At 35.3% G+C, this 26127-nt stretch overlaps 2 protein-coding genes across 2 annotated transcripts in view; one reads left to right on the top strand and one right to left on the bottom strand.

The window, feature by feature from the left end:
* Positions 1 to 2679: 2679 nt before the first annotated feature.
* LOC134803929 (glutamate receptor 1-like) overlaps positions 2680 to 26127 on the bottom strand; it is a 158755-nt gene continuing 135307 nt past the window's right edge. Inside the window, exons 14-18 of the mRNA XM_063776749.1 lie at positions 24875 to 25025; positions 24173 to 24354; positions 23914 to 24016; positions 22350 to 22631; positions 2680 to 2825 (exon numbers count right to left, since the gene is read on the bottom strand). Coding sequence (XP_063632819.1) covers positions 2757 to 2825; positions 22350 to 22631; positions 23914 to 24016; positions 24173 to 24354; positions 24875 to 25025 — 787 coding nt within the window. The 3' untranslated portion in view covers positions 2680 to 2756. The remainder of the gene's footprint in view (positions 2826 to 22349; positions 22632 to 23913; positions 24017 to 24172; positions 24355 to 24874; positions 25026 to 26127) is intronic.
* LOC134804257 (uncharacterized) lies at positions 16516 to 17501 on the top strand. Its single transcript, XM_063777229.1, has one exon. It carries the CDS (start codon positions 16520 to 16522, stop codon positions 17441 to 17443), a length of 924 nt encoding a protein of 307 aa, XP_063633299.1. The 5' UTR covers positions 16516 to 16519; the 3' UTR covers positions 17444 to 17501.

Here is a 26127-nt window from a genome sequence, read left to right as displayed (position 1 = left end):
AAAAGTGCCAAATGTTGCACACTCGGTTTTCAATATAATTTAATTAAAAACCTTTCGAGTCGTTCCAATCAAATGTTCTACTGACGGACGGATGTAACGCGGTCAGCCATGCCCCTGACGATCGAACTTCAAGTCTGTCCGAATAATCATCTACCTACTAGTTTTGTAACCTCGAACTAACAGTAATTAACTCTCGGATTGTAAAAACACGTTGACGTTAATGTAAAAGCTATTTCAAAATTAATCTCATATACAGTGTGGTAATTAAAAATACATGTCGATCCTGTTTGAAATCAAAATTATGTATAAAGTTAATAATAATATTATAAAGAAGTTACTCGTATTAGACGAAATGTTTATAGTGACAAAATAATTTTCTTACAACCACCAGCCCTGGCACCAACGTGTAGATAGCGCTTATTACAGGATATTTAATTCGCTATTGGATTTTCTCCACCCACCTCAATTATTACGATAATTTATGGACACGTCAACGGTGTTTGGAAGTTAAGAAAAATCAATATATGTATTTTATTATAGGTAGATATTTTTTCTCTGACACTTTTATATCTCTAAAGAATTTTAGTGCCTATTTGTCTGTTTTTTTTTTTGTTTTCGACATTTAGAGACTAATAAAGTATATAATATTTCATTTTTTCCATATCGGAGAGGACTTATTTGGTTTGTTTTTTCTTCCCTGTAGAGAAAAGGTACCCACTCCTATGCAGTCTCGGCCCAAAATACGCTGGGTTGGTTTGAATCAAGAACATCCATGGTTATAGCAGCATCAGGTACCACTGTTACTTAATTGATTGCTTTAAATAATTGTAGGCAACTTACATAGCAAGAACGTTTGTCTTAGATCAATGTGAAATTAATGTGAACAGGCTGCATACGACATTGGACACCTAATTATCAGGAATGTTGTTATTGTTTTTTAGATCGACAAAAAAAATCTACAATATTGAAATAAAAAATCAAAATTAATAAATTTAAATAAATGAATGGTTCTATAAGTAAGCAGTTTCATAGGACGGACGCTTAATACATATATCAAAGAAGCTGTAATGTTAGGAAATCATCATTAATTGAAGAACCCACCCTTTCGCATGATAATGTTGATAATGTTTAACACATATTTATTTGATATGATAATTTAATACTTGATTTATACGTGATTTCTGTTTTATTTCACTACAGCGTAGTCAGCAGATGGTATAATCTGAGTACCTATATTATTTAGTAATTGGAATTTACAATTCTAACTCCAAACGATACTTTTCTATGAACATTTTTACAATGTTGTAGAAACATTTTACGATTTACTTTATTCGTGAATGTAAAACATTCGTTGACTACCTAACCTAATGATAAAATTATCATTTATCACACTTCCACGATCGCCACTTAGTAATACACAAGGACTGCTCTAGCGCTGCAAAGTAATATCTAAGTATACGTATAATAAGACGTCCTCGTGTATTAATAAATAAGAACGCAATTCCGCTATCTTACAATTTAGAATTCCATCTTACCACTTCTCCATTTTTCCTTCAAAGTGCACTTTTAAAATTATGCGGATTCAGCCAGAGGTCTCTTATTTAAATCAACTTTACATGGGCTGAAAAATAAATACTTCATTTGTTTTTTATTCAAGAATCTAAAATCATGAACAGAAGTCATTTATTCGTACTTTTTATTTGATTATCTTGTTATTGATTTAATAAAACATATGACGCACGTGAAAGAAGATAGATCATTATTTTTGTATAATTACCTATAGCTAACATCTATATTACGACTTCTTCCCACTATTATGGTTGTGTAATTTGATTATTTTTCTTAAATGTTGACCTTTTTACTATAAGGAAGTTATTGTAATGTAAATGACTATTCAAGAGTTTATAGGATACCAATAAAGATTAAATTCATCTGAGAACAATTTCAGTAAAAACGGGAAGGTAATTAGCGCGCAACGTGCCGCCGACCGCGATAACTCGCCTTCATTAACTGTTATCTGCCCCTCACTACCTGCTATAACTTGACAAATACTGAATATAAAATTATAACGGTGATTGAAAAAGTTACTTACTAAACACGTAATTTTAAGACCCTGATATTTATCTACTCGGTTAAAACCGCCAGGCATTATTGGAAATAAACGGGACGGGAATGTCGGGAATTACAATCTAAAATGTATAGAGGGCTAGAAAGTTTCTCAATTGGCATTAGGTACATTACCATGATTGAGTTACAACTTTACTATGCTAATTTTATAAATATTTCGTGAGATCGGATAAAACAAAAACTCAAAAGCACCAGTATCACAAAGCTCCGAAGTAAGGAAAGATTACTTTGAGTACGCATCTAACGATATCTGTTACACCTATGTATTGGTTAACGAATTGAAATACCATTTAGATATACATACATAAATTATGCTAGACCTGCACTGGAAGCCACCAGACTTGGCAATGGTACGAGAGTGGGTGATATTATGCAAGGCTACGAAAAAAAATCTCCGTACGAATTCACGAAGCTGTAGTCGATCTGATAAGTACATTTTGTTCTTCACGCATGTCGACAATAATCGACAATTTCGGCGTCATTGAGTAGGAAATTTGATCTGAGCGTTTGTTTTGCGGCCAGGCCTCGGTGAATCTCGCTGCGCTGTCCTACAGCTGATAGAGATCTACGTTGGAGGACTGCTTGGAGTGGGACGCGCGGCACGCGGGGCCGGGCTCCCGCGCCGCGGATCACACTTGCGTGAAGCTTGCGTGCAACGCCGTCTCCTCCTGGCCGATCTGGTTCGCCGGCGTGTAGTACTGTTAAAACATTCACTCACTTATTATCAAAAGTGACGAAATGGCTTATGAATGATCTGCTAAAGTAACGGATATGTATTTATTAAAACAAAACGTTGTAGGTATAGATAAACAAGGCATCGATGTTCAATATTGAAGATGATGTCAAATATTGTTATTGAAATATCTATTTCTCTTTTGAGAAGTTTTGGGTTTAGGTACTTAAAAATATTAACGGAAAAGCGTCACATGTCAAACAACAAATTAATGTACCTATAGGATGCACAATCTTATTCGACAGAATAAGAAGGATAAATAAATAAAAAGATAAATATATAAATACGTAAATAAATAAATATTATAGGACATTTATGATAGTAAGTAAGTACATTTATAGTTAGATGCATGCATCGTGTCTTTTTTCGTGCTGTTACCTAACGCAACTGTTTTGTGCTATATTTAGAAAAAAATGGAAGACAATGCTAACATTGCGTCTTTATACTTATCTACAGAATATTTTGTAACAAAGAGCGTAGCCGTGTTTGTATGGAAAAGCGGCCCTTTCAGCAAATGTTTACTGTATTTTTTTAATAAGGACCCTTATGACAAGTAGGTATTATTTCCTGTAAGTTTCAGCTTCCTATCTTTGTTATTTGGGTAATTCTTATTCTTATGCATTTTTTGTGTAACACGTAAGAATAGCATGTATTTTTGTGAAAATAAGTAAACTCTATATCAATATACTTAGCAATTTACCTCTAGCTTTAGGTTAACCTAAATGTATTGTCCTAAGAGTATTAGAAACATATTAAAAAAATTACAAGTGCGATATGTCACGGACCGTGTAGTGTGACTTCCCCAGATTTTGTGATTATTAATTTTTTTTTGAAAAAAATAGAAGTGATTTTGCAATAATTTATATCAAATATAAAACACTAATCCTTGTTCTACAACACTGTTTAAAAATTGTATGGATTTATAACGATTTTATATAATTTTAAACAACATACATTTTGTGATTAGTTTTGGCGTCACCACCGCGCGTGGTAATATAAACATGCGGTACTCGGTAGAAAATTATCTTTACTACTGGCAGCCTTATTAAAGTTTTTTTAGAACAGCAACACTGTGTTGTTGTCAAGTTTGCACATGGCTCAAGGGAGAATTTTTGTCAAAAAATATTTATTTGTGTTCATTTGAAAACACGGTCAACCTTAACGCGTCACCGCCGTGTTTGACTTTTAAAAGTAAGTAGCAGTTTCACGTTATTGTTTGTAACATAAGATATACCTCATACATTGCAGATTAAGCTAATTATTAAACATTTTCAAAATCAAAGTAAATGTTTATGTAATATCGAACATGTTCCAAATTATCACGACCGTGGCCTAAAAATCTGTCACCGCCACGGACTTTTGAGTCCACGTTCGTGACATATAGACACGTGGTCGTGTAACTCTTAATTCGTTTGATTAATTTAGAGGCACATGCACTTTTCAGAAATGCATTTTTATTAGCTATAGATCATTTGCTATTATTGCCCGACTGTCAAAGCAAAAAAAATGTTTTTCGCTTGTATGTATGTATGATGTGTATCGAATTTTTTGTCACGCTCTACAGCCTTTATAGTTTGACGGATTTCAACGTCTGAGCTGTCATTGGGTTTGTCGTAGTCATAGGAGTGACGTAGGCTATGTTAAAATAACCATATAAATCAAAATAGCCGAGTTGGCCACCAACATGCCGAAATGTCACGACTGAGGGACACTTTGTCACAACCGTGTTTATGTACTCATTTTATTTACCTTTCCTGAGGGTATTAAGCTTGACCATATGAATCAAAAAATTGCTTTTTGTATGTACTTTTGATATATGTAATAATATGTGAAAAATATAAACGTTTATGAAAAACAATTTTTATTGGATACAATTTAGGAATCACCCATTTGTTGAGATATGATTTTTTTAATTTTTGCATAAAAATGTTTATTTGTTCACATTGGCTAACGCAATTTACGCAAACTTTTGGTACAGTATTATATATATATAGAGACTTTCAAATACTATAAATAATGTTTAATATTACCAACAAAATTCTTGGATAATTGTAGGAAACAAAACTTCAATATTTTTTTTTCTTGCTTTCTAGAAGAGCGACACCAACAGTTCTTTGTTAAGTGATTGCTTATATAAAGGCCTGTAACATATATTATTTTCAAAATAATCCAGTTGGTACTTCGTACTAGAAAATGTAAAAATAAAGGATACGGTAATACCCACACCCGCAAACGAAAATTACACTATAAAAGATGAATGACAGATAATTTAGTCGCAAAAGAGAATATGCATATTGAAACCTTTTTATCATTAACGATATATCGTCGTTGCGCTTACCAAATCTTATATGTGCGAGATCTTAATCAAATGAATTAACACCTTATGTATTTTGTTGCTAGGTAACTATTTGTCAATCAAAAATCGAACACATATCAGGTTTGAAAAGCGCAACGACGATATGTACATAGCAGTTGCATTTGCATTGCATAACCTTTTCGACGCCGTGTCAAATACAAAAGCAGTCACTCGGACGCCACGTCATCAAAGTGTTAAAACTGAAATTGAACTTTATGAATATGCACGTAGGTCTATCTTGCTCTGTGGTCTGTCACCGATTAATCGGTCTTTGGCGTTGAACCTGCGGTGCGGATATATCGGTCATTGCCGCCCAAAAGGTTAAGAGTATTATATATGTCAATGTCAAGTTTTAATTATAGATGCTAAAGAAAAAAAAATTTTCTTTAATAATTTTATCTAAGTAATATATATAGGTAAATAAATCAGCACCACACACGCAGCAATAAATATCATTTATACGTCTTAAATATGGGTTACCCCAAAAGAAATATCCTTCCCCACATGTTTGGTATCTATCAATGGGCACCACTTCTTCGTCATTCAAATTGATATCCCAATCCGGAATCATATTAAAAAGAATTCTACGGAAATGGCACGTAGTAGGCCTAGTGAAAACTTTGTTTTTATGTGATGAATCTGAAAAAGAAACCTGTATTAGATACATACGTATATTATAGTAAATTAATGTAGTCGGGGGACAGACTGTGTTTTTTTTTGTATAATTTGTGTGAGTCAATCGGTCCTCGCTAGAAATACGGGCGGCCGGTTGCTCTTTGTCGGATAGAAGCTATATGTGACGTGTCTAGTAGGTGCATATTACATATTACTGATTTGTTGGGGCAGGTCCCCGCAGCGAATACCCACCCGGGCCTTGTCCTAAGTTACCAGGTCTTCGCCGGGATTGGCGGTTTCATGGTGTAAGTCAGGTAAGCAATTTTATTAAGTCATATAAGGCTTCTTGGGTTTTATAAGCGCTTTTTAGGTGTCAATTATATATTTTGTGTATTTGATAAAGGAATCGAGTGTGTCGTCTTTTCCGATAATGTGTTTTATAGTGTAATTGTAATGTGATTGTAATTGTGTCGTGTAATTTACGGTTCTATGTCCTGGTATTTTCCACAGATAGTTTCGTGCTCACATCTGGCATGTGCATATCTGGGACAATGTTTAATTAGATGTTCAATGGTTTTATATGGACGTACGCTGATCAGCCACGGTGTGTCGCCATCAAATTCTTCTTCAAAGTTAGGCAAAGTTTCAAGTACTACGGCGAATGCCATAGAAGCAGAGATTTTGGTTGGTAAATCATTATTCAGAAATAATCTCGCAAATGAAGCAATAACTACTTTTCTTCTAATTAAATAATTTTGACGAGTAATCAATCGTCTTTTGTCAAAGCATTTTTTTAATAGTCAAATAGCTTATAAAAATACCAACCAGTCTTCATCGCTATCGGCATTAATAACGACATTAAATCCGTTTTTGAATAACGCCATTAATTTATCAGCTGGTCGTGGAATCTTGGACAAAAATCTTCCGTGGGATAAATAATAAACAACTGCTGCTACGTGCTAGCAACAGCTAACCGTATGCAGTCCGTTCGCATATTCACAATAATATTGTACGATGCTGTTTATTACATTAATGTTTGGTGTATACTCAATAAAGCATCTGTAACATATTTTTTAGAGAAATTATATTTTCCCACGTTAAACCTGTCAAAATAAAGATCTGTTTTTCTGGAATAGATTGATCTTCGATTGCATCGAATACTGAGGCTTTACATTTAATACTCATATGTTCTAACAATTCTGTCACTTCAGTCTCTTTCAGTAAGCACTTGCTACAGTGAATTCGGAGAGAATGCAAATCATCTTCATAAATACGTTCTTTAATTATATGAGAAGAGCAACACCTTTTATTGCTTGGAATGTAAATCATCGATATTTGAAACGCATCCAGTCTGGCTTTTTTAGATATAACTTTCAAGTCTGACTTATTTCCGCAAATAAAACAGTACCCATGTGTAGAGACGGGTCGTTGAATTGCCACCTCAACATAATCTTCATGTAACCTATGTCGGCAGATCTTGAATGTGTAGGCACAACGAAGGTGCTGTTATCCTCTGATAATCTAGACGAACTAGAATATACGATCAAAGCTTCTACTTGTACTTGTATTTGGTTCAGGTAGCACTAACGTATTACTACGAACACGATATGCCTTCGTTCGGCATCCAGAGCAGATGACATCCGATACAAAACGACTGTTAGTCTGTTCGAGAAACGGAAAACGGTGAAAAATAGAGATAATACTCCTAAAAATACGTGTGATACCTCATTAGATTTGTAATGATGTCTAGAAAAAATGTATTCGAAGCGTGTATTAGCACACAAAAAACTACAAAAGTTATTAACAAAAAAAGGGAGATAAAAGTAGAGAAATATCTCAAAAAGTATGCATATTTAAGTAACCAAAATTAATATTATAAAAGAGGAGAATATTTCCAATCAAACATTCCATACTTCCAGAACTGTATCTCCATTATTTATACTTTTTATTCAATGCTGAACACAGCCCTCCGCGCCTCATTTTCGAGAAACGCGAGCGGCGTGAAAAAGCGATTACTTAACATTAAATATAATTTTAAAGGTATTAAATATTCGTTGAAAAAAAAAATGTTGTATTTAAAACATGTCAACAAATGTAATACTTGTAGAAATTTATCATAAAATAATTTTTTCAACAAGTTAGGCAATTGTTAATGAACAAAATTTTCTCGAAATTCCTTCTTTATTGAAAACAAAAAAAATGTATAAATAACTATTATAAAATTTCCTCGTTTTCTAGAGCCCTTCTCATATACATGCTTAATAAGATCACTTTATAAAAGTTCTGAAAAAATTAATAGTTTGGTTATAATGTTGTTTTATATTTTACAATTTTACCTTGATTTTCGTTTTTCGTCAATTTTCTATGTTATTCTAAAACTTATTTTAAGCAAAGTATTAACTTTATTAAGCCTTTTATAATGTGATCTTATTAAGCATGTATATGAGAAGGGCTCTAGAAAGCGACAAAATTTTACAATAGTTATTTATACATTTTTTTTCGTTTTCAATAAAATTTTGTTGATTAACAATTGCATAACTTATTGAAAAAATAACTTATACACTTGTATTTATACAAGTAGTACATTTGTTAACATATTTTAAGTACACCATAATTTTTTTTAATTTTTCAATCAATATTTAATATCTTTAAAATTATATTGAATGTTACGTAATCGTTTTTTCACGCCGCGCGCGTTTCTAGAAAATAAGGTGCGGAGGGCTGTGTTCGGCGTTGAATAAAAAGTATAAATAATGGAGATACAGTTCTGCAAGTATGGAATGTTTGATTGGAAATATCCTCCTCTGTTCCGTAGAGGAACAGATTAGTATTAATTACTTTCTATGCTTATGTAAATAGGTATTTTTCTTACATACAAAGCAACACAATTAGGAAAGAATATATTTTCGTGTAGTAGCTAGATATTTGAACTGGCAACTGCATTTATCTCAAAAGCCCTTCCGGCGCGGCTATATATGCAGCTGTCGATAAAGCAGAGGATTTCCCAATCATCATACATAGACCACCACGTGGTACGCCAAGGTGCTGCTGGATTTATGTAAGTTGCTCTCAATTTATCTCGGCTACATCCTCTTTTATAATATAAATTTTGATTTCTTAAATATTAATACTTTTGAGATATTAGGGAAATAAACAATATCTACCTTTACCCCCTTTTTTTGTTTATAACTTATATATTTTTTGTGTGCTAATACACGCTTCGAATACATTTTTCTAGACATCATTACGAATCTAGTGAGGTATCACACGTATTTTTAGGAGTATTATCTCTATTTTTCACCGTTTTCCGTTTCTCGAACAGGCTATGTGTCGGCGATAAGAACTTCGAATAAAATGTTAGGTCTTTGGCTGTTATTAATACTTTCCTTTTTCCTCTGGCTTTATTTAAATAAATAGCACAACAATATAATAAATAAATAGCACCACATTTCTTAGTAGGTGTCACTTTTGGTGTCATATTGGTATCACAAAGTTCGTAAATTATAATTACTATTGCTGCAATACAATCATAACATAAGTAATGTAATAATACACCAAACTAACACCAAACATTGCCAATCGGGGGAAATAATTCGTGTATAAGCCAATTTTGGCATGGTTGTAGGGAATGGTGTATTAAACAAGATACCTACCTACTAAAAGTACCGGGGGTTGGGGGTGAAGGTAACGGGTAGGGGGGGTTTTATATGTCCCTTTTTATAGTTTTTCGTAAATAACTTTTAAACGGTGGTCCGTAGCAAAAAATGTTCTATTACATAAGTACCTAATCTACATAAAAAGTACTAAAAAAAATTCAGTGCTCCTTTTCGCTAGTATTAATATTTCAAAATATATTAAGGTGAGAAAGTTACTTATAATTTGTTCTAAGATCTCTTTTTTTGTTTTTCGTAAATAACTCGTAAACGGTGCCCCACAGCAAAACAAAATATATTTTACGTAAGTAATCTATTTAAGATTTCTTATAAAATACGTGCTACTTTTTTTGGATCCGGTCACTTACGGCCACTTCCTCTATTGTAGTGTTGAGTCGCTCACTCGTGAGGCACCTCATTTGTACCACTCATTTTGTTAATTTGTCGCAGTACTTCATACCGCAAAAATGTCTTACATCACTCCTCTATTCATTTTACTCATTTACTCGCGCGCATCACAAACACCTCTTGCCACACAAATCATTCACACACTTCAAATTTAAAAAAAACTCTTATCCTTTCAATTTCACTCGCGACCTTCAAAACTCATACGCTCCTCATAACCTCGCAAGAGAGTCCCTGGATCGCGCGAGGCGCTCGAGGTGCTCGCCCGCTCGCCGACACTCAAAACTCAAATGAAGAAACGAGTAATGGACGTAATGGTCCACACTGTCAACTGCCGAACTACAAACCTTATTGCAACGACAAAAGGTCCACCGAGAAAAGCATTGAGTTTGTACCGCTCACCGCCTCTCTGTGACATGAACACCTCAATCCTTTCAAAATGAAACAATGAATTAGAAATACCCAAAGAGGGAGTGAGACAGACACGCGCCGTACTTCAATATCGCCTCGCGTCACCACCGAAAATACGTTAAAAATTAAACGCGAAAGACAACAAGCGTAAGCGCTGCAAGCTTTCATACATCTTACGCCTTTTTGATCCTAACTTACGTGTCAAAATGGCGCGAGAAATCAGTCTCAAAACGAATTTCGACGTGTTGCTTCTCTGTCGCACTTGTAAATTCGTACGTAAGTGTGACAGGAAGGCAACATGACGAACTTGGTTCGCGGTACGCCCTCTGTATACCAGGCGGGCATTTACGAAGCTTGCTTAGAAACAGAAATCCCTTAAGTAACTTAAATATTATTGAAATATAATACGGTAGCGTACACAATTTATGATAATTTCAATAAGTTTCAAGTTTATTAAATAAAAAGTAAGTATAATTTTCATAGGTAAAATAAAAATGTAGATGTAAATTATACCGATTTGAATTTGCAATACTTTTTATTAACATTCTTTGTAATAGTGTTGAGTCGCTCACTCGTGAGGCACCTCATTTGTACCACTCATTTTGTTAATTTGTCGCAGTACTTCATACCGCAAAACTGTCTTACATCACTCCTCTATTCATTTTACTCATTTACTCGCGCGCATCACAAACACCTCTTGCCACACAAATCATTCACACACTTCAAATTTAAAAAAACTCTTATCCTTTCAATTTCACTCGCGACCTTCAAAACTCATACGCTCCTCATAACCTCGCAAGAGAGTCCCTGGATCGCGCGAGGCGCTCGAGGTGCTCGCCCGCTCGCCGACACTCAAAACTCAAATGAAGAAACGAGTAATGGACGTAATGGTCCACACTGTCAACTGCCGAACTACAAACCTTATTGCAACGACAAAAGGTCCACCGAGAAAAGCATTGAGTTTGTACCGCTCACCGCCTCTCTGTGACATGAACACCTCAATCCTTTCAAAATGAAACGATGAATTAGAAATACCCAAAGAGGGAGTGAGACAGACACGCGCCGTACTTCAATATCGCCTCGCGTCACCACCGAAAATACGTTAAAAATTAAACGCGAAAGACAACAAGCGTAAGCGCTGCAAGCTTTCATACATCTTACGCCTTTTTGATCCTAACTTACGTGTCAAAATGGCGCGAGAAATCAGTCTCAAAACGAATTTCGACGTGTTGCTTCTCTGTCGCACTTGTAAATTCGTACGTAAGTGTGACAGGAAGGCAACATGACGAACTTGGTTCGCGGTACGCCCTCTGTATACCAGGCGGGCATTTACGAAGCTTGCTTAGAAACAGAAATCCCTTAAGTAACTTAAATATTATTGAAATATAATACGGTAGCGTACACAATTTATGATAATTTCAATAAGTTTCAAGTTTATTAAATAAAAAGTAAGTATAATTTTCATAGGTAAAATAAAAATGTAGATGTAAATTATACCGATTTGAATTTGCAATACTTTTTATTAACATTCTTTGTAAACGACTTCGAACTGTCAAGTTATGATTATGACATATTTATATTTATTTTGTTCGTACTTCGTTCACTACCTAGTTAATTTTAGTTCTCTAATACCTAATACCTAGTGATAATTCTTATAATCATAACAAAATATGGACATAGTTTTTGCCAGTAAATATACCCGCGGATCTTCCTTGGTGCCTTTTGCATGAAAAAATGAAGTGTAAATGTAGCCTGTGCGGCAGGCGCGAATGGTGCTTTGTTTATATTGATGATATTACTGTTAAATTATCTGAGGTGGTAAGTTAGTCACTTCTATATAATAATGACTAGTGAAAATATTGAATTTGTTCTCCTTAGTTTGTTAAAAATGTGGTAGTTTTATGGTTAATAGGTACTTATGAAATATATCACTACATATTATAAAACAAAGTCCCCCGCCGCGTCTGTCTGTTTGTGGGTTTGTTTGTATGTTCGCGATAGACTTAAAAACTACTGGACGGATTTTCATGTGGTTTTCACCTATCAAAAGAGTGATTCTTGAGGAAGGTTTAGGTGTATAATTTGCTAACCCGTGCGAAGCCGGGGCGGGTCGCTAGTGATTATTATACTTAAAATTATATCAAGTAGCAAGGAGGAGGTCTAAACAATCTAACAATAAAAAAGAGCTACATTAGAACAAGTTTCATAAAAGCAGCAAATTAAGTTAGGTACTTTATGTTCTTAGTTTGATTCTAAAATTATCTTTCTCCTAAAAGTTCTATTCTTAACCTCCAGAATTGCACTCCAATTAAATATTACTACTTATTTATTTATAAAGGAAGTGATGAATACATAAATATGTATATACATTAAATATTTTTGTCGCCGTTGGAGTTAATGGAATAGTCGACGCTGAATATATGCTAGTACCTCACCTCATTTGAAGTAAGACATTGTAACACCTCATTTTAGAAAATGAGGTACTCATACAAACTCATTTTAAATTGATGTCCTACCCATCACTACTCTATTGGCCACTGTCCAAATTCCTAGTTCGCCCATATCCTTGAACGACCACTTCTTTTTTTGTACATTTCCTTGTTCGTCCAGTTCCTTTTTCATACATTTCCTTGAACGACCACTTCTTTTTTTGTACATTTCCTTGTTCGTCCACTTCCTTTTTCATACATTTCCTTGAACGACCACTTCTTTTTTTGTACATTTCCGTGTTCGTCCACTTCCTTTCATACATTTCCTTGAACGACCACTTCTTTTTTTTTTGTACATTTCATTGTTCGTCCACTTCCTTTTTATACATTTCCTTGAACGACCACTTCTCTTTTCGTTCCTCTTGCTGTTCAGACCTTTCCTTGTACGTACAGTGCGTTACCAGCATGCGGGCTTTTATGAAAACTGATAATAATATGCATTGCTAGCAATCGTTTTCAAGTATTAACAGGTTAGAATTAGGATTGTTCATTTTTTTTTAATGTTCTATTTCGAAAACCATTTCGAGATATGAGGTTTTCAAACAGTTTCCGACATTTGCTGGGATATAATAATTGAATATTGAAGATATTTCAACAAATATCCTTATGACCTTAGTTTGACCTTTCTCCTGGGCTGAATGTAAAGTCATCGCATAATAAAATGGTGCTTATGGTTTGGTTTAAAATTCACACCTCTTTGCCCTATATTAAGAAAAGCCCGCATGTGGGTAACACTCTGTATTTCGTCTAAAGCTCGATGTCTAAATACCTTCGTAGAGCCAGATAAATATAATCAAGGATGAAACGTTAAAACTTAACCTGCCACGAACAATTACAAAAGACTTTTTTTTTCGATTAGATGAGGTGGAAAAATATTTAGTTAATAAACTAAGTAAAAATAAAAGACAAGTGTGAATGCGGAGGAACACAATATTTATTTTTCACAATTGTATTGTACATACTTGTTTTATTCAACTTTAATTTCTTCGACATTATCTTAGTTGCCTTACTAAAATGAAATTGACATCCAGTTCTAATAGCTTTTGGAAACACCTTGCCGACACTGTTTAAAATTGGTAACTCATAATCATACTTAAACTTGATTATATTGACACCAAGTTTCTCTTTCAGCACAGAGAAAAAACGATAATACGTTTTGCTTTCCTTATTAGGTAATAACCCATATACCACGGGAAGCATATTGATTGTACTGTCAGTAGACTTGTTATCCAAGTGGAGCACGAAGAGCTGACAGAATGGATGTGGTGCAGCATGAAACGTACCATCAGCATAGTACGAGCCGTCGAGATTATTTATGATGTTTTTACTAATTTTTGTAGCAAATATTAGTATTTTGTCTTCGCGGCCGTCTTCACAGACCAAAAAATCTTCTGCTAATGTGCCGGTTATATGCACATCTTCCAGTTTCTTAAAAGTCAGTCTAGTTACGTTTTAAAACCTTTTTCTTGCAGCATACAACCCATTTTTCACTGAAGAAAATGATGGAATGTGCCTCACAAATCTTATACCCCTTGACTGTACTAGTTTTTCTACATGACTTTCGTAAATTTACTGAACGGAGGTAAATTTTGAACAAACTTCTTTTTTACATTCATTAAGCATCAAGTCAATATCCCTCTGGATGAAGTCTGGTTTACACTGATGTTTTTTTATATTCCCGTATCACTTTTTTCCCGTCGCATCAATTGAAATAGATGCATAGCAATTGCTTCTGTCAGTGCATCTCCATAGAGTAGTGCCATTTTTATTCTTTTTTGTACGTAAATTATATTTATAACCCCTATTACATTGCTATGGGTTTACCTTTACGACTCGTAGCATAATCCAAATCTTCATCTGCCATATTTTAGGCCTTTAGGATTATATTTGCAACGATAATAATTAATATACTATTAATAGTGGCTTAATATAGGTAATGTCACCTAGACAATGACACAACTATAAAGTAAGTAGATCAGAACATAACATAGGTAATAGATAATTTACAAGTGGCCAATCAAAGTGTTCTTTCAAGGAGGTAGTGTATCTAGTAAATAATAAAATGCATAGAGGTCTGTTCGTCGTAGCAGAATATGCAACTAATATTTTCAATTTTATAAGGCAGCGCTTTGGACAGTTGTAAAAGTGGTCGTTCGAGTAAAATGGACGTTCAGGGATGTGGGCATTCCAAGTACGTGGCCTTTCTAGTATTATGGTCGTTCGAGGGTCATGGACATTCAGGGATGTGGGCATTCCAGGCACGTGGCCTTTCTAGAATTATGGTCGTTCGAGGGTCATGGACATTCAGGGATGTGGGCATTCCAGGCACGTGGCCTTTCTAGAATTATGGTCGTTCGAGCGACATGGACGTTCAGGGATGTGGGCATGCCAGGTATATAGCCGTGCGAGGAAAGTGGCCCTAAGAAATGTGTGTAAATTCAATACAAGATATCCAAACAGGCTTGTAGTGACCAGTAATTATAAAAGTAAGCTTTACAGCAAAAAATGTTACCTAATGGCCATAAAAAATTACAACCGTTTACCTAACGACATAAAAGAATTAACTTATGCAAGGTTTGTGTCAAAATTGCATAAATGGTTATTGGAAAAAGCTTTTTATTCAGTACAGGAGTTATTTTTAGACATTTAGAACTATTTTTATTTCTTATTTTATTATGTTGACTTTTGCTTAATTTGAAATATTTTTATCAAGAGATGTAGATTTAAATTAATGATTTATACTTGCCACTCTAATGCGATGGTGAGTAATATGATATGTTTCATCTTGGCACGGCCGTGCCCCCAGATTATGTAAGTAGTTTGTAAATAATGTATAGTATAATATAGGTTAAAACAGAACATAATTTACATGCCTAGATTATTGGCGAAATGTGCTGAACTAGCAAAATTGCATGTTAACACCAAATTTCTGTACCTACCACATTTCTAGCAAATAAATTTCTATTTCTATTTCTAAGTGACCAGATCCCTTTTTTTGCGCTAGGGTCAATATTATAAAAGATATTAAAGGGAGAAAATAAATTTTAAGGTCCCCTTTTTTAGTCATTCGTAAATAACTCGTAAACGATGGCCAATAGAAATAAATGTTATATTAAGTACATGAATAATTAACATAAAATTTCATACAAAAAAGGTTATTCAAACTTTTTCGCTAGGATCAATATAATTATACAGGGTGAAATCGGGGTCGTGTAGCAAGAAAGAAAAATAAGACTTGCCACTTAATTAGGAATACAACACTGTAGATTAGAGTGCATTAACTTGTATCTTTTTCGCACATACAAAAAAAATACAAAATAATTTCTTATTTAGAGTCATGGTCACCCGACAGACTTGACAAGACAACAACATCTAGTAAAGAAAGTATTGGTAACTTACGATAATTAATTGATAACACTTATCTTCGGTTTTACATTCAGTGTAAAAGCAATTGAAAAGGTTAAAAATAATTTAAAGACCTTATTAAAATAATAATTACAATCACTGGCACGGAGACTCCACAAGCTTTTCACAAATACATCAGTCCGGTTCTCACCGTCATTGGGATTAGTTGTGTCCTCACACGTAATTAATAGATAACCAGTGAGTTTGACCCCTCGTCTATGGACATTAACCTGCACTGCCAGTGTCTCGCGCGCCTGGTTTTTGATAAGGTGTTTACAACTTTCGTCGCATCTTTATTCATTTAAATACCTGCATCTACCTTATTATGGAATGTGCTAAGTGTACGGAAGTAGTGAGTGATGGTGTTTTATGTAATACATGTAAGAGGCACTTACATTTTGGATGTGCTGGGTTAGCGGAAACAACTTTTAGGCGTATGACTAATGACAAAAAGGCATCCTGGCGTTGCCCCATGTGCCGTGCGACCCCGCAGTCGCCCCAAGTTTCTCAGGAGGCCACTTTAGCTGACTTGTTTGCTGAAGTAAAAAATTCTAGAACTTCAATTGAGACCAAGATAGATAACGTTCAGCAGCAAGTCACTGATTTGAATGACAAGTGGAGCAGCTTGGAGTCGCGTTTGGCTAGTATGGAGGAAAGAATCTCGAACACAGAAGACAAGATGGAGACCCTTTCGACTTTGCCGGCGCAAATCAAAGAGTTACAAGATTATGTTACATGCCTCAAAAAAGAAAATAATGATCGCGACCAGTATGGAAGACAAAATAACGTGGAGATCACCGGCGTTCCGTTACATTCAGGGGAAAATTTGCGTACCATACTTTATAACATATGTACCAAGGTTGGCTTTGTCCTTGAGCAATCGGACATTGATTGTATTCATCGTATTAGAGTTTTCTCTACGGATGCGAAGCAGCAAAATCTTCGTCCGCCCTCGATTATCGTCCGTTTCACCCGGCGCGCGCGTAGGGACGAGCTGCTGGCGGCGGCCCGCGCACGCCGTGGCATCACCACGGCTGACGCCGGGATCGACGGGCCTTCGACCAACGTTTATTTGAACGAGCACCTTACGCCCGCTAATAAGTTGTTGTTAAAGCGTGCACGCGAAGTAAAATCTGAGCTCAACTATGCTTATGTGTGGGTGAAAGAATGTAAAATCTTTTTGCGTAAAAGTGACACCTCGAGGGTAATACGTATCGTCTCCGAATCCGACCTGTTAAAACTTAAGTGACTTTTGATTCTAATTAATTTGTGCCATCATCTGTATAACTTTAATGCCTATTTGTGTATATTTAAAATTAATATGTATCTGTATTGTACTATTATTTCAATACTGTACTTTTATTTCCCGGTTCACATATTTTTTCGCGCCCTTCATGTAATGATAATAACAATATATAATCCAGTCTTGTTCGTAAACATGGTTAGGTACCTTTCGATACTTAATGAACATATACATACATTTTTAGCATACTTTGAGCCGTGCTATTATTCTATATTCGTATTTTCTACTATACCTATTAATGTTTAGTCTTAATAAGTTAAGCATTTATTATCAGAACGTGAGAGGACTCAGAACTAAATCTCATTCTTTTCTCGCAAATGTATTATTGGGTGAGTATGATATCATATGCTTAACAGAAACCTGGCTCACAGAGGACTTTAGTGATGAGGAATTTTTCTATCATAATTATGTTGTTTATCGTCGTGATCGACCGTCGTCGGCGGGCGCGCGCGGCGGCGGGGTGCTGGTAGCGGTGCGGCGCGGCCTGCGCGCGCTCCGCACCGACGACCTCTGTAGTGCGACGTACTCCGAGGAAATATGGCTGTCTCTGCCCCTGGCTGCAGCGGGGCCGTCTCCTGCTGCTGAGCGAGCGAGCTCTTTACGCATAGCTTGTGCTTATTTCCCGCATAATCGCAATCATGCTGATTCGTTGCAATTATTTTTTAATAATGTCAATAACCTTATATGCCGTCACCCAAGTGATACTTATTTGCTTTTAGGTGATTTTAATATTTCTCATGCAATTTGGAGCTATGATAATTTCTCAATACTAACACTGAATCACAATAACAATCCTTTAGCTATGGCACTTTCTGACTTTCTCTCTCTCTCTGGATTACAGCAGTATAACGGGTGTGTCAATGCTCATGATCGTATCTTAGACCTTGTCATCAGTAATGTTGGTTGTGAAGTATCAGCCTGTTCATCGCCTCTTACGCCAGAGGATTTACATCATAAATCGTTAGTAATATCTTTTCGTTTGTATTTAATGAAGTCCTTAAATTCCACAGCGCATTATAAATATCTTTATCATTTAGCCAACTTTGATAGTATAAAGCAAGGTCTTTCCGATGTGGACTGGTCTATTATCGATGACATTGACACGGAAAGTGCCACAAGTTACTTTTACACAATTTTGAATACGTTAGTTAATGATTTCGTTCCAAAGCGTAAGGTTTACTCGACTTCTAAGTATCCTCCCTGGTATAACAGGCCATTAATTAAAATTATTAAAAACAAATTGAATGCTCATGCTAGATGGAAAAAATACAATAACGCTATCGATTATGCTGAATTTAAATTACTAAGGAAAAGAGAAAAGAAACTTAGTAAAGATTGTTATACTAAATATATTGCCCTTAGTGAAAAGAAAATTACTTCTTCGCCCAAATATTTTTGGAGTTTCATCAAATCAAAATTTCCTGCAAATGAGATACCTTCTAATATGTATTATGATGATAGATCCACCTCCGAAGGTGACGTTATTTGTGATCTTTTTGACAACTATTTCAGTTCAGTCTTTGTTACTGGTTGTAATCAATCACGACTTCCATCTCCTCAGTCTTCTTTCACCCCTGTAGATATTTCTAGTATTAATATTACTGATGATTTAGTATATAAGCATCTAAAACTCATATGTGTTAATAAGGGCGCAGGTTTTGATGATATTCATCCTTTTTTAGTTTCTAAACTTTACGCTGAGCTCGCGGTTCCCTTGGCTAAGCTTTTCAGAAAGTCTCTCAATGAAGGCATCGTCCCTAGCATCTGGAAGCGGGCTATCATTACACCGGTGCACAAAGGCGGCGATAAACATAATGTTAAGCTTTACCGACCAATATCGAAACTTTGTGTATTCGCTAAGATTTTTGAAAAAATTGTGACTAATGAAATTACTTCTGTAGTCTCGCGACACATCTCTGTGCACCAACATGGTTTTTTCAAAGGTAGAAGCGTCGACACTAACCTAGTCACTTATACCGACCATATTATTAATGCTTTGGATGCCGGTTATCAAGTTGACGCCGTGTATACCGATTTCTCTAAATGCTTCGATAAAATAGATCATTCTATTTTACTTCAGAAGCTTTTCAGGATCGGTATACACGGTGACCTTTTTAGGTGGTTAAAGTCCTACATTAGTAATAGAAGTCAGGCGGTTGCACTCAAGGGCTATAGGTCAAAGTTTCTACCCATTCCCTCAGGAGTTCCCCAGGGCTCGCACCTGGGACCTTTTCTATTTGTTTTGTATGTGAATGATATTGATACTATTTTTCAGTCTTCTTCCCACATTCTTTACGCAGACGATACTAAAATATATAAGACTATTAGAAATTATGATGATTGTGTTGCGTTACAATCCGATTTGTCACAATTTGAGGACTATTGTCAGCGAAATCATTTAATTCTAAACGCTGAGAAATGCTATACTATCACGTTTTCCCGTAAACATAATCCTATCACTTTTGATTATAAACTAGCTGGTAGCAGTGTCTCACGTGTGTCGTCGATTCGAGATTTAGGGATTACTCTGGACGCTAAACTCTCCTTTAATGAACATATAGATAATATTGTGACGAGAGCATATAAAAAGTTAGGCATGATCTTGCGTTTAAGTAAACCATTCAAAAGTACGTTCACGTTAAAAGTCTTGTATTACTCTTTCGTCCGTAGTATTTTGGAGTTTGGCAGTGTTGTTTGGAGCCCACATTTCGGTATTCATAAGTCTCGACTTGAAAGGATTCAGAAAATTTTCTGTAAGTCCCTTGATTATAGAACCGGCCGCTATAACTGTGACTATCTTTCGTCAGCAGCTAGACATAGTCTTCCTCCTTTGGAAAAAAGAAGAGCATATCTAGATATTTTATTCTTATTTAAAATTATTAGAAATCATATAGATTCCAACCCACTATTAGAAAACATTTCCTTCAAAATTTCTCGGTACCACTCACGTTCTAAACCTACCTTTTCTATTTCTTCCTGTGGCACACAGTATGCTAAAAATTCTTTCTTTAGGCGCACTTGTAATATGTATAATGAATCGCTTAATGATATAGACATTTTTATTCATAGTTTGTCCGTTTTCAAGAACAAAGTTCGGCATATTTTGTTTTCTAGTAATTGAAAAATTTGTTTTTAGTTATTAGTAATCACTTTATTGTACACAACACAGGTTTACATAATATTTTTAGTTATATTTTGCATTGTTTTCTTATTTTATTTGCGTGTAGTATTCACAACTATACCTTCGGGTAATTTATAATTAAGTAACCTACTACCTTTATTGTAATAGTCAACCTAGTAATATATGAAACTTTAGGCCTATTTTTAATAATTTTTGTAAGACTTATTTGTAAAAGGCTGTTTGTTTTCTAAATAAATTAAAAAAAAAAAAAAAAAAAAATACGATCACAACTTAAACATACTTCAGGAGCTGCTCAAAGTGTGATCCGTTTTGCTCACGACACAATTCGGCTCGTCGCCTTCGGTTATCTTTTAATCTGCCGAGAGCAAAGTGATTCATTTTCACACTTTCAAATGCTCCAATAACTCGCTGACGAAGCTCTTCGATAGTGTTGGACTCTTGTTCATACACCATTCTTTTGATTTCGCCCCAGAGAAAAAAATCCAAGGGCATCAGGTCGGGACTACGAGGAGGCCATGCCACGGGTCCGCCGCGGCCAATCCAACGTCCCGGGAACTGTTCATCGAGGTAATTGCGTACTCGGTGTTCAAAATGAGCCGGAGTACCATCGTGTTGATAGTGTAAGTTATGAAATAAATCCCGAGCAGTGGTAACACGACGTGCTTGGTAATAAAACATTACCATGTCAGACCGCTCAACATTTGAAAACGGATATGCCGCGGGCATTTTTCTGTTTAATTATCTTTAGAATTGCCAGAATTAATGAACTCAATTTACAATCTTTGAATGATTTTATTTATTTTAAAGTTTTGACTTTGTCATAACAGTGACGGTTGACATTTCTTATTCATCTAATCAGTCGTTTATTAAATAGGTTTTAACATTAATTGTAAGGTAACCATAATTTGAGTTTTTAACTGGGATACTTAAATTGTTGATTAATTAATGAATAGCTGCAATTATTTAAAAATTAACTTTATACCTAACATCGCATTAATTTACCGAGTTAAGTACAATAGGTTTGAATCACGACCCCGATTTCGCCCTGTATACGCTAGGATCAAAAATTCAAAATAAACGATTTTAGAAAAGGTTGCAGTGTCATATCTTTTGCGACTTAATTATGTCATTCACATATTATTGTGTAATTCGTTTGCAGGTGTGGGTATACCGTATCCTTTATTTTTACATTTACTAGTATGAAGTATCAACTGGATTATTTTGAAAAAAATATATGTTGCAGGCCTTTATATGAGCAATCACCTAACAAAGAACTGTTGGTGTCGCTCATCTAGAAAGCAAGAAATAAAATAATGAAGTTTTGTTTCCTACATTTATCCAAGAATTTTGTTGGTAATATGTATAATATATTATTTATAGTATTTGTAAGTCTCTAACTATACATATATAGAATACTGTACCAAAAGTTTGCGTAAATTGCATTAGCCAATGTGAAAAAAAAATATTTTTATTAAAAATTTAAAAAAACATCTCAAAAAATAACAAAGATTGGAAGCTGAAACTTACAGGAAATAATACTTGTCATAAGGGTTCTTATTAAAAAAAATACAGTAAACATTTGGCGAAAGGGCCGCATTTCCATGTAAACACGCTACGCTCTTTTAAACAACGATTAGTTATTTAATCCATTTATTTAAATCCGTAAACCTTTCTTTGAAAGCTTTATAAGAATTAAAAGTAGCTACTCACTCCAGCATAGGCTCCTCCATTCCACCCGAGTCGTTCGTGCTCGCGCTGCATCTGCCTGGAGGCGTGCGTGTGGGCATGCGAGGGCTTGTGGTCGGCGCGCGAGGCGAGGCGCGCCTTGGCGGACAGCGCGGCGCGCAGCGGCACGTTGGCGCGCGCTGCCTCCGCGCGCCCGTGCTGGCAGAACTCCAGCAGCGCCACGCCCAGCGCCAGCGCCAGGCCGCCCACCAGCACGTAGAATAGACCGGCCACTTGACCCAACGTCAGTTCAGTCACGTGCACATTCTGCAAAACGTACGGCAACTATAATACAGTATGTTTCTGAACGAAAAGCAATTACTCAAACCCGTTAATGTTTAGGTCATACTGAGCAACTTTTACTATGGGACCAACCCCGAAATATTATAGCCGAAAAAACTTTTAAACAAAAAAATTTAACCGCCGATAAAAAACTAATAGGCAATAAAAAAAACCGGCACTAACACAAAACGAATCGACCAACAAAAACAATAGCGCACTGAAAAGAAGGTGCTCAAGTTTGTTTGAGGCTGGCACCGACTCCAAAAATAACAGATTGTAAATATATAAATACGCAGATTTGTGTGATTGATTTCAGAAGTATGTATATAGTTCATACTTTCTAGGTTCATACTTTTTAGATTATAATTGTAATTGTAGGGTAGGTATTCACTTGCGTTATTAAAGACAAAATAATTATTTTTTTCTTTTCAATGCGCTATTGTTTTTGTTGGTCGATTCGTTTCGTGTTAGTGCCGGTTTTTTTATTGCCTTTTAGTTTTTTTTCGGCGGTTTAATTTTGTTTGTTAAAAAGTTTTTATTTTATAATTTTCTGTTGCTTTTATATTTTTTATACAAATTATTACATGCTTAATTTTTGATTACTTTTAAAATAGCTACCTACCTTGCTTTAGCTATTAACTGTTATATTAATAATCCTACTTTAACTATTATTTTGTTCTGTAATATAAATAAATTACCCCTATTTTCCCACCCTTAGGGTAGGATTTTTTTCCAATTTTTTATTATTACATATTACGACTACTCTGTAAAAAATTATGCGTGGTCATACGTTACAATCGGTGAGTGAAAAAACAACCATCCCCTATTTTCCTACCCTTAAGGTTGGATTTTTTTTCCAAATTTATATGGTACCAACTTCGGGGTATACCCTTTCCAATAAATAAATAATTATCAAAATCGAACTACTCTGTAAAAAGTTATGCGTGGTCATACATAAAAAAAAAATATATACGCGTCGACTTGAGACCTCCTCCGTTTTTTTCGCCGGTTGAAAAAATTGTATGTTTGATACATTTTGCTGGTCTGATGTTGAAATTTCCTATGGAAGAGTCAATTTTTTTTTCGTGATTTCGGGGTTGTTTCCATAGTAAAAGTTGCTTAGTATGACCTAAACATTAACGGGTTTGAGTAATTGCTTTTCGTTCAAATACATACTGTATAATACGTGAATACTCGTCTACACCTTACCTTCCACAAAGTTTTATACAGTTACAGAATACATACCTATATATTATCTCAGACATACCTGTTCGGCGACGTCACACTCCGCTTTAGTAAACCATTTGCGTATGAGTTTTTGAAGCTCACCGTCGTCTTTTAGAGATTGCAGTGCTAGATTGATGCCATCCCTAAAATGAAATGTTATTTATACCACAAATTATCGTTCGTTAGCAAAGCGCGTGGAATAACAATACAGTGGCTGTGCAATTTCGCTGTGCAAACACGGTTTAAAAACGGCAATGCATACTTTCGCAATGCACAGATCGGCTGTAAACAATGCTTACCGTAATTCTGATCCCTTTTGTAAAGCTACAGCAAAGTCTTTCACACCAGAGTTTGTCACAGTGACCAACATCTCGCATGGTTTGTCAGCATCGTCACCAGCAGAAGAGTGGTCGAGTAAATAACTTAGCCAACTATGGCGACTGCGAGGTATGGCGATGCTCCTTATTCCTTCAGAAGTATCCTGGTAAAAACCAAAATTATTATGAGTTGCATTTTAATACTCATTACTTATTATAGTTTAACCATAAAAAATTTAAACTGAAATAGATGTCATATACTAAAGAAAAAAGTGACCAAGGCCTCCATTAGGCGAGGCCGTAATCGAACGGGTGTCTTCAGCTTACGCGGACAACTACGCCGTGACCTTCTAGGCCACCCGGCGATAGTGATACGCATCCTAAATCATAAGGAATTCGTGTAGGAGGTGCAAGTACGTACTGCTCGCAATTTAGACTTAGTCAACGGCTCCTAGCTTTCCAAAAGATGACATAAATTCGAGAAATTGGGACTGGTATATACCGTTGTGGCCGGCGCGGCGGGTGAGTTTGATCGCTTTTTCTTTAGGTGTCATATAGACACCTATTGCAGGTCGTAATTTATATATAGTAGCACAAATCAAAATATATAATAAGAATTAATTTGATATGTTCCCTAATTGCATAAAATGTAGAATACATAGAGGTACATATCAAAAAATTCACCTCGGGGCAAGCTGCCACTTTGCTGTACGTCTGAGAGGGCTCGGCTATGCGTTGTAGCGTGAGATAAGAAGCGAGGCTGGCCGTGTACGAAGATATTACAATAAACGTGAAAAACCACCAAACTGTACCTACAATTCTGCCAGACACCGATCTGAAAACAATAATGTCATAAGTACTAAAGGTTCATTCATTAATACTTACTTAACTACTCGTGACCAGTGAAAAACTGCTGCAACGAATACTGAAGTGATAAACACCTGTTTAACTCAATTCAATAAACAATGCATTTGGAGATCTATGTCTCCACCATATTTCGACAGTTAATGGTTAATTTACCAAGTGAGCCAGTGTAAAGCGCCATAAAACTTTAAAGGAGCTCGATTTAAAATTGTTGATAAAAAAGTCATTAGGGGTAATACTTATATCGATTAAAACGTGAACATCTGTAACTGGACCCTTTTCAAGCAAATAAATTATTTATGATTTAAATTCACCGTAATAGTTAACGACTCCACCATAGGTGTCCAAACATACTGTATAGATCAGTATATAATAATAAAGTGGGAATCATTATAAGAAGTAAGGAATTTCTGTTATAAATTCGTCATATTGATGTGTTTTACTTATTGTACTTCTCGTATTTTGAATGCAAAGTTAGATAAACCAGTAAAAAGGATATATATATCATTTTGCAATATTTGCTCGCATGAATAACATTGCCTTACAGTTGAAATTACATTTATTTTAAACACTGACTAGAATGTTTCACTCGCCATTAGGTTTTCAGTTTCCAACCGCGAGTTTTATTTGAAATGAGAAATTATAGCTCTAGAAATGTGGACTAAAATATTATAATTTAGCTCAAAGAGTTTACAAACATCAACATCTATTTACCTATCTTACATGAAGTTTTATTTACATAATATAAAACGGAAACGCGTAAATGGTTCAACTACTAAATCTAAATGTGAAAATATTCCTTTCATTTAGGTACGATTATTCGACTAATTCGAATGTTAAATACGATTAAAAATGCTGCAAAGTAATGGAAAAAAGACTCTTAGGTACCTTTCTTGTGTGTAGGCTTCACAATTTACAAACGCATACCAACAAAATTTATTCTTGAACTGACATAAATTTGAAAAGACATAGGCTCCGACTCCGAGGAGCCAGTAGGCGTCTACCTACTTACAAAAGTAAAAAGAAACCCTAATCGGCAGAAGCATTAACTAAAGTTTATTTAAGCCGATTGG

This window comes from Cydia splendana, chromosome Z, assembly GCF_910591565.1.
Source record: "Cydia splendana chromosome Z, ilCydSple1.2, whole genome shotgun sequence".
Lineage (NCBI taxonomy): Eukaryota > Metazoa > Arthropoda > Insecta > Lepidoptera > Tortricidae > Cydia > Cydia splendana.
Note: the sequence above shows the minus strand (reverse complement) of the source record. Positions and strands in the feature narration are given on the sequence as shown.

Coding starts and splice junctions, on each gene's coding strand:
- LOC134804257 (XM_063777229.1), top strand. CDS start 16,520: ATGGAATGTGCTAAGTGTACGGAAGTAGTGAGTGATGGTGTTTTATGT.